General features: G+C 34.3%; 2 protein-coding genes across 4 annotated transcripts; one reads left to right on the forward strand and one right to left on the reverse strand.

Annotated features, from left to right (window-relative positions):
• The first annotated feature begins 346 nt into the window (after positions 1–346).
• On the forward strand, positions 347–4,092 carry LOC132269035 (inorganic phosphate transporter 1-4-like). 2 transcript variants are annotated; one of them, XM_059770029.1, is made up of 2 exons: positions 347–408; positions 2,272–4,092. In XM_059770029.1, exon 2 carries the CDS (start codon positions 2,333–2,335, stop codon positions 3,902–3,904), a length of 1,572 nt encoding a protein of 523 aa, XP_059626012.1. In that variant the 5' UTR covers positions 347–408; positions 2,272–2,332; the 3' UTR covers positions 3,905–4,092. The 2 variants fall into 2 exon arrangements, with proteins under 2 accessions (XP_059626012.1, XP_059626013.1); XM_059770030.1 differs by lacking the exon at positions 347–408 and adding an exon at positions 415–722.
• Positions 4,093–4,460: 368 nt separating this feature from the next.
• On the reverse strand, positions 4,461–8,151 carry LOC132269036 (actin-depolymerizing factor-like). 2 transcript variants are annotated; one of them, XM_059770032.1, is made up of 3 exons: positions 7,935–8,151; positions 6,660–6,925; positions 4,461–4,987 (listed from the first exon to the last, which is right to left on the reverse strand). In XM_059770032.1, exons 1-3 carry the CDS (start codon positions 7,953–7,955, stop codon positions 4,837–4,839), a joined length of 438 nt encoding a protein of 145 aa, XP_059626015.1. In that variant the 5' UTR covers positions 7,956–8,151; the 3' UTR covers positions 4,461–4,836. The 2 variants fall into 2 exon arrangements, with proteins under 2 accessions (XP_059626015.1, XP_059626014.1); XM_059770031.1 differs by lacking the exon at positions 7,935–8,151 and adding an exon at positions 7,179–7,226.
• Between the last annotated feature and the right edge of the window lie 1,669 nt (positions 8,152–9,820).

A 9,820-nucleotide genomic window follows, 5' to 3' on the forward strand; every position in this document is an offset into this window, starting at 1 on the left:
ATATAAAAATTTATGATGCATCCGTATAACTAATCACAACATTTTGATTTTATGGACTAGATTGAGTAAATATTTTCATAAATTCTCAGACATTAGATTGAGAATACAAATATATTTTTTCAAAATAAATAAATATATTTATATTTATAAATGGAATATAATTTATGTATATTGGGAGTTAGGATACTCCTTAATTTGTGGGCTCGTTTAGAATGCAAATATAGTAATGTTGCGAGTGCTGTGACTTGCGAGAGTTGAAACGGCGTCGTGAGGACGACTGGTCTAGGAATATACCAGTGCGATTCCGAATTTTTGAGGAGAAATAGGGGTCTCGTGGCATATAAAATCTCAACCCCACAATCCCCTCGTTTTCATCATCTCTCTCTCTCTCTCTCTAGAGACAAACAGGTCAGTGATGACACAAACTTCTCTCTGTAATCTTTATTTTCTAAAAACCTTCATTATTCTTGAATATCTCTACAATAGTTCTTTCAGAAACCCAACACACACACACACACACACACACACACACACTGACACACACACATTGTGTGTGTATAGAACTATATATATATATTCTGTTCTTGTCCTGTTGTATGCAAAGCTGCAAAGGTGGTGTTCTTTTACAATGGCGACATTTTAGATCTTTTCTGGGCAATTATCATTGTTTAAATACTTGATTGTTCCGCTCAGATAACGACACAAAAGGGTATATAAATGTGGTATGAAATTAATGAAACCCTTTTCTTTCCTCCCTCAACATTCAATATCATAATTTCACCTTATTTCCTCCCTCAACATTCAATATCTTAATTTCACCTTCTTTTTTCTTTTCTGTTTGTTTGCAATTCAATTCTTTTTTTTTTTTTTGTTTTTATAACTATTATTCATTTTCTTGATTTTGGATTTAAGTTTCATTTCCGTTGCGGCTGTATCCGAAATTATATATTGATGTTATCTGCAACAATTAGGGTACAAATTAAGATTGGATTGCTAATTTTATTTTATTTTCTTTCTCCAGTATTGACATGCTTGCTTCTATAGGTACTAGAACATGGTTGATAGTTTTTGAATTTACATGCTTGCTTCTATAGGTACTTGATTGATTAATAAAGAAAGCCCTGTAACTATTTCCCCATCTTGAATCCTTTTTGAATTCATTTCTACATGTTTGTTGTGTGTCTCTGTGTTGTACCTGCATTTATTTTTCGTGTCCAACTCAAATTCATTCTTTAAGCTAGCCTATGCAATATGCATATGTTTTTAAATATGAATTCATGGTGAAAGTGCAATTTTTAATTGTTTATTTTAAAAATGTAGACTGAGTTGCCTTAACTACATATTTTTTTATGTACAAATAGATTGTTGGTGGATCATTGTAGAAAATGACAGTCATAAACATGGGTTGACGATATCGAACTTTGTCAATTTCCCTAAAGTGCTAGAAGTGAACTGTAGTAGTATAATCAGTTGTATTGATGGCTCCAATACTATATGATGCCTCCACTGTGCATGATGAATTTGGCTTTTCAATGCAATATGAAATAAAGTTGAAGAATTCAACTTCAGTCCAATGACACCATTATGATGTCCAGAACTCAATATTTTCTCTCATTTTCTTTATATATGTTCATTTTGTAATACTTGTCTACTTACTTATCCGGACCCCTCTTTGAAAGCAAGGAAGGGTAGGTTGAGCTGTTGAATGATACCCAACTTCTTGGGATAGCCTAAATACTGTGCTTTCTTAATACCTTATATTCTGGTGTAAATTTTAGACACATATGGTATTATGATCACTGCATTTTAGTTTTGTCTTTGTATAAATATAAATTATTATATCTTTTTAGAACCACCCATGTTCAAATTCATGATGATGTTTTTTGGTAGAAATAATAAAGAATCGCGCCAAAAGTTAGGTTTCTACTCATTCGGCTCTTCTCAAACCCTATATTGGCTGGCCTAACTTTAGGAATTGTCTCTTTTGTTTATAACATAAACCCTCAAACTCACTGTTTGTATTTTTCTGGTTTTCTCTATTGGTAAAGTGTTGGGATTATGATTTAATCTATGCAAAGTATATTGATCTAACTATTTTACCATGGGGAAGGCTTGTTTTGAAAATGTATTTTGACCATTCATTAGGAGGAAATCCTGGGTAGTTGATACTTGTAGATCTACTTAGTTGAGCTAGCTAAAGTTACAGAGTCCATATTTCTCATAATTTTTGTTGGAGTAAATGGTCTTATCACCCTGGTTCAATTCATACAGAATTAACTCCAGAAGGAAGTTGGTGAGAGAGGGAAAGCATAGAAAGTGAACTTTTGACACCATGGCCGGGGAACAATTACAGGTGCTTAGCACACTCGACACAGCAAAGACACAATGGTATCATTTCACTGCAGTCATTATTGCTGGCATGGGCTTCTTCACCGATGCTTATGATCTCTTCTGCATATCCCTCGTCACCAAGTTGCTCGGTCGCATATACTACCACGTTGAAGGTTCTTCAAAGCCTGGTTCTCTACCTCCCAGTGTATCAGCTGCTGTTAATGGTGTAGCATTCTGTGGAACTTTATCTGGACAGCTTTTCTTTGGATGGCTCGGTGATAAGATGGGACGAAAACGAGTCTATGGCATGACTCTCATGGTCATGTGTATTTGCTCCATTGCTTCAGGCCTTTCCTTTAGCAGTGATCCTAAAGCAGTTATGAGCACCCTTTGCTTCTTTCGTTTCTGGCTTGGGTTTGGCATTGGGGGTGATTACCCACTTTCTGCCACCATCATGTCTGAATATGCTAACAAGAAGACTCGTGGTGCCTTCATCGCTGCTGTGTTTGCTATGCAAGGCTTTGGAATTTTGGCTGGTGGCATATTTGCAATTATATCCTCGGCTGCATTTGATGCGAGTTTCAAAGCTCCAGCATATGAAGTTGATCCTAAAGGCTCAACTGTTCCACAAGCAGATTATCTTTGGAGGATAATTGTAATGGTTGGAGCACTTCCGGCTTTGCTCACGTACTATTGGCGGATGAAGATGCCAGAAACTGCTCGTTATACAGCACTTGTCGCCAATAATGCAGAAAAGGCTGCAGCAGACATGTCAAAGGTTTTGCAGGTTGACATTGAGGCTGATCAGCAAAAGGTAGAGAAGATAGCTGAGAAGCCAGCCAATTCATATGGTTTGTTATCCAAAGAGTTTCTTCATCGCCACGGCCTTCACTTGCTTGGTACAACAAGCACATGGTTCTTGCTGGACATTGCATTTTACAGCCAAAATCTGTTCCAAAAGGACATTTTTAGTGCTATCGGATGGATTCCTCCTGCAAAGACTATGAATGCCGTACAGGAGGTTTTTAAAATAGCAAGGGCGCAAACTCTTATTGCTCTGTGCAGTACTGTCCCAGGCTACTGGTTCACGGTGGCTCTGATTGATAGGATGGGAAGATTTGCCATTCAGTTGATGGGTTTCTCCATGATGACAGTGTTCATGTTTGCACTGGCCATTCCTTACAACTATTGGACTCACAAGGACCATCGAATTGGATTTGTAGTGATGTACTCATTGACTTTCTTCTTTGCTAATTTCGGTCCGAATGCCACCACATTTGTTGTGCCGGCTGAGATATTCCCAGCTAGGTTCCGGTCAACATGCCATGGCATATCGGCTGCAGCAGGGAAGTTAGGGGCAATAGTGGGTGCCTTTGGGTTCTTGTATCTGGCTCAGAACCAGGACAAGGCCAAGGCAGATGCAGGGTATCCGGCTGGCATCGGGGTGAAGAACTCGCTCATTGTCTTGGGTGTGGTAAACTTTTTGGGCACATTGTTTACTTTCTTGGTGCCTGAATCAAAGGGGAAATCGTTGGAAGAGATGTCAGGTGAGAGAGGGGCTGAAGAGGAGTAGGATCGGCCGGGCCTCCACCTTGTTGGCTGCTGTGATAGATATGGTACCTGTTCTGAGAATCATGTGAATGGTCACATGGTTCATGTAGATTCTATTCTCACTTTCTTAATTTCTTGATTTGTTAACTGATATTGGTGGAGAAACTTATTTCACTCTGGTCGATTTTAGACGGACGAATTTAGATTCAATCGTGTTTCTGAGTTTGTTAGGGACCTTTAAATTTAAATCCGTGATAGGTCCAATTAGATATGGATTGAGATATTTAATTCTATAATCTGAAACTAACAATTATAATGTCAATCATTCATGTGTGGAAGCCATTAATTCTGGCTCATACATACTTAGAAGCATCAATGATTGTCTGCCAGATGTTTGTTGGTCAATCCAACAGCTGAAGAGGAGCATATGTAATATATATATATATATATATATAGACAAAAATGATCTCTCAGAAACTAACTTACCACATTTCAGCGGCCGATGAGACCGGTGTGCAGGAGATCATTTCTATATATATATATATATATAAATGAACACAGATTCCTAATCAACATACTTTAAGAAGGCAAACACGGATTAACTTTATTGCCATTAAGAAGCCTGAAAAGAGTTTTTTGATGCTAAACTCAAGGTGCCTCCTACTTTTGTTCTATTCAAAAGCATTAGCATACAATCAAAATAAAATAGGACAACAATTAATTATCAGACACGAAATATATATGTATAAATGTATAATTATATGCTGGAGAGTATACAAATTCCATCGAGAAGCTGCAAATGATTATGAAACCGTGCCCCTTATTTAATTGATACTTGTTGTGCCAGTTATGAGTTCTGCAGAAAGCTTCAAGAAGCATTATCCTTTAGCAGGCAGAACCCTGACACTTCATTTTCATCACTTGTACAGAACAAACCTTTACACTGCACAGACTTCAGCGTGCGCGATCTCTGATCACTTCAAGATCCATCTCGGTAGGGTCAGTGGCCTGAATCTCGTAATGAATACCATCCAGCTCCCGTCTAAATCTTTCTTTGGATGTGGCATACAGCATCTTGGCGCGAATTCGAGAGATTGCAGGAGACCTGATCAACATAAATATCATGCATTTGACATGAATAATAAAATGCTTCGATATTCTTCAACCAGTGTTAACTGTTGAGAAAAAATGGCATTGTCATGGGAGAAGAAATTTAAGTACACAAGTGAAAAGTGGATCACAGTTTTATTTCTCACCATTGACAAAGGCTAGAAAATATAATCTTATTATCAATGAAAATGTTTTTTTGTCATGCAATAGAAAAAGGCCTTGTCCACTACACCATTCCTCCAACAAATAAAAGCTCAGACAAGTATGCCATTTGATTTCTATAAAACAATTTGGGAATCCTTATTTGTTCCTTATCTCTCATCAGCAACCAAATCGAACATGGATTACAAACTTCTGTCATAATCCATAGCTTCTGATATGATTCAGATATCTAGACTTTTAACTTGGCCTTATATAGGCCTTCGAGCACTGAATTTTTATTATTTTATTATTTTTTATTTTTTTTTATTAAAAAAAACAGCACTGAGATAAAATGACATTGGAGAGTAGACTAAAGAACCTTTAAAGACTATTTTAATAAAACAAGGAAAAATAAACTTTTACACATCTTGACTTAGTGCACACAACTTGGCCTTATGTGTGTGTTAATATAAATCTAATCAGAATTTTTAAAGATTATAACAAAATTCCAAATTCAAATTCTAGAATTATTTCTCTTTAAAAGCTATAAATAGAGGCTTCCACACCTTACCAGACCATAATCTAATCCTTGAGCCATTCTCTATAAGTTCTTGTTCTAAATGTGTGCATTCTGTGTTCCTTGAATTTTTATATTCATATTTTGTTAATACTTTCTTTTCTTCTTCTTCAAAGTGTTGGGTGAAGCTTTTGTTTTTCAAAGCTGTGCAGACTTTGAGAAATTGAAGCAACATCCTGGGATGACATGCTAATATATACTGCAAAGAAAAATCACTCCCATGCGAACCACCTTAAAAAGATTGACGTAGTCCATGCCTCAACTTTAATTCAAGTAAATTTCTTCCTCCATAGGACATGATCATAATAGCAATGTATAATCACAAAAAATAAAGTTATGGGAAAAAAATGTATAGACATGCATCTAGTAAATAGCAAGAAAGATAATAGGGCTGTTTGGTTCAGTATTCTAAAAACAAAATTTTAAAACTCAGAAAACAGAGAACTTTTTCAGAGATTTATAAAATAGTCTTATTTGAAAACATATAATTTTTTAACAGATTTTTCATGAAACAATTTTCAGAAAACTGACAACCAAACAAGTTTTTTTCAGTTCTCAGAAAACAGAAAACTGTTTTTAGAAAATTAAACCAAACATTCCCATCAAATCACAACAGTGTTCCCTAAGTTTAAACAATATAGGAAGGAACAAACTTACCGAAAAAATATAGGAAGGAACAAAAGGATTTGATATTCAGATCATGTACAAAGGCAAAAATTACCTCACTCTGTTCATGGAAATATATAGAATCCTTGGAAATAAAATTGCATGATCATGCTAAAATCGAATTATAACTAACTCTAGAACTGAGTATGGACTAAGTATGTAGAACGTGTGACATAGTGCATCAAATAAAAAAGAATCATATAATCCATCCATCCAAATGACAAGCAAATTTAAAAGTATCACAAACTAGTGGTGATAACATCAATCAGAGAAGAAAGCTAACCATGCAATGAAGAATATCTTGCTCTTTTGACAGTTTTCAGAAGTCACAAAATCGAAGTCATAGACTGCATATCGGCAATCATTCTCGGGCAATGCGGCAGTAAAATCATCATAACTCTCAGCCGGTCCACCAGTTTTCTCGACAACCACCTCCTTTTTCTTCTCATCAATCTTAAAGATCACATAACGATGAACCTTCTTCCTCTTTAGTTCCAAAAATGTGCTTTTGCTGTGATCCGCCACACCCAAGCCAGAAGAAGCATTTGGCTGGAAGAAGAAACAGGGACAACATAAAAATTCAGAAAAATGGAAAAGTTAAAATTATCAAATTGGGAGAAGAAAAGTTTGAAAGCTTTCAAAGTCCTTTTTTCATAAACCAAGTAATTCTTAATAAATAATTATAAATTAGATACAGGCATATTAAAATAAATTCTTGTCAAACTTTCCATTACACCTATCTAATCTAGTGAAAACAGATTTTAAGAACAAAGATAAAAAAGAAAAGAAAAAAGTGAAGTACCAAAACCTTCCACAAACACAACAAAGCTTCCATTTATTCAGATCCAAAACTACAAAAAAAAAAGAAAAAAAGAAGAAGCATAAAATCAAAAGAAAATAAAGCAAACTTCCGCTATCCAAAAAAGGATATTTTTTAAATAAATAAATAAATAAAAAATTAATGGAGGAGGGTTGAATCTGGTTATCAAAGATGTAAGAAAACATTTATCAGTACAAATTTGGAACTTAATGATTTTTATCAAATTTCTTCTGCTTTCAATACAAGAATTAGTAAATTTCATATATTCATATCAGCAATAAGTGACAATACAAGTGTTTATATGACATATACAGAAGTCCAGGAGTGATCAAAATCCAACACAATCAAACCACTAAGGTCTACCATATGAACTAAATTACATCAGATAAAATGGCATGCATCCTCAAATTTCAAATGAATCTCCAGCTTAAATTATAAAAGAAAAAAATTACAAATACCATAAGGGTTTTTATTTTTCCTAGTTAACAATTCAGATTAACCCTTTTAATTATATAAAAGAATCCACTTCTTAACCCAATTCAGATTAACCGTTTTAATTATATAAAAGAATTCATTTCTTAAGCTTAGTGAATTCACTTATTTTGTTGAAACTGGAAAGATATAAAGTACACAGATAAGAATACACATTAAAGCCATAGGATGTGAAACTGATACACAAACAAAGAAACCCATTTAATCATAGCATGTTTAGAGAGAGAGAGAGAGAGAGAGGCATACTCCTCTGATTGTGAACGACATAACTGGCGTCTTTGAACGATGAACGGACTTCAACTCTAAGAAGAAAGATATGAGTTTATAAAACTGGATACAAAAAGATATACTGTATAATCTAGAATAAAATTGGGGTTTTAAAGTTTTGGACGGAAAGGCGAATAAAAAGAAAATGCAAAATTGAAATTCTCTCTTTTTCTTTTCTGAGGTGAGAAAGTGAGAAAATAAAGGTAAGATTCGTGCTGTGGGGGCAAAAAGTAAAGAGGAGCGTCTATATTTTATGACCGTCTTTGCTGGTCCCGTGGGCTTAGAAAAGTAAGCCAACGGTCCAGGCTAAGCCCGGTAAATAACAATTTTGAATTTTATACTCCCATGTACTATGTAGTCTTCTCCATAAGTGTCATGCCATTATTTTTTATTTTTTGTTCGTTTCAAAATAATTGTTCATTTTATTTTTTTTTAAATAATATATTTTACATCTTTTTATATATATTCTTTGAGTTTTAAATTTCAAACTTGAATATTCAAAATTTAAAAATATAATTTAATAACTTTTTAGAAAGACAATACATGCCCCTTAATTTTGTACAATTATAACACAACAATAAAAAGTTACAAAAAAAAAAAAAAAAAAAAAAAAAAAATGGAAGAAGAAGAAGAAGTTGTTAAAGAGCCTATAAGTTATGAAGAATAATTTAAATACTCACAACTCAATTTCTAAAGAAATAAAGTGATAGAAAGGCGCAGTAGCATGTTGAATGTATTGATAATATCTCAAAAATGAATATAAGTTGGAGCAATCCTTTTACAAGCGAACAGAGACTATTCTGTCCACCAAAATAATGTTAAAATTAGCAAAACAACCATTAAATGGTCACACAATCATTAAATGGTCACATAATTCACTTAATGGGCACGTGACTCATTAAATAGAAGTAGAATGACAAAAATAACCCTAATAAAGTTTAAGGCAAACATTAAACTTACTACTAAACTAAATGACTTAAATCAACGCAATTTCAGTCTAGTCTTCTTAGTATCTTCATCTATTTGAAGAAAGTCATCTTCCATTTTTGCTGCTGAGGTCCTTCCATGTGAGAGAAAACTTGTCATCGAGATAAAAGTAAATTTTCACGATCAAACAAAAATCTAAATATGGCGTTCCATTCCTTCACGTATCAAATTGTTGACACCAAAACTTAGCAGCCACCTCAGTGGTGACGTGGACCAGCGATGGGCCGACACTTGTTTAGTATGGTTTCAAGAAAAGTCGGCCAATTGAGAAACAAGAGGAGAAAATCTAAGAATTTAGCCACCTTATCCAATAAGGTTGTTGCTGAAATTTGGTAATTATTGCTGAAATTTGGTAATTAATATTTGAGTTAATTCAAATATATTATTTCAGTTTGGATAGAAGAGATTTAGTTGGAATGAGATTCCTATGAAATAGGAATTTCGTTGCAAAGGAATAAGGAATTCAAAGGAGAGGCCGTCACGTGAGAGATAATTTGGGCAAAAGTTATAAATGGTCTTCCAGCCATTTAAGGGAAGTTTTTCAGCCTAACTTAAGGAAAGGAGTTGCTAAAAGTTAGCAACTTTCCAACAACTTTTCAACATATTTCTCGACAACTTGCATTTGACTGGATCAATGAGAGATTTCAGCAAGGACTTTCCTATTGAAGCAAGAAGAGAAGAGACGCAAAAGACTACTGGAACATGGTTTAGTTTAAGTAATAAAGTGAAGAAAATCAAGGAGCAAAGAGATTTTCTAGCAATTAATTAGGAAAATAAGTTGAGATAGAACTTCTATAAATAGAAGTATTGTATTCCATTTTCAATTCGTCCAGCACCACCACAAAACATGCATTTCAACTAAAAATGTTTTCAATTGA

This window comes from Cornus florida, unplaced genomic scaffold (assembly GCF_030987335.1).
Source record: "Cornus florida cultivar Cherokee Brave unplaced genomic scaffold, ASM3098733v1 CherokeeBrave_3.0.0_Hap2_Chr08, whole genome shotgun sequence".
Classification (NCBI taxonomy): Eukaryota; Viridiplantae; Streptophyta; class Magnoliopsida; order Cornales; family Cornaceae; genus Cornus; species Cornus florida.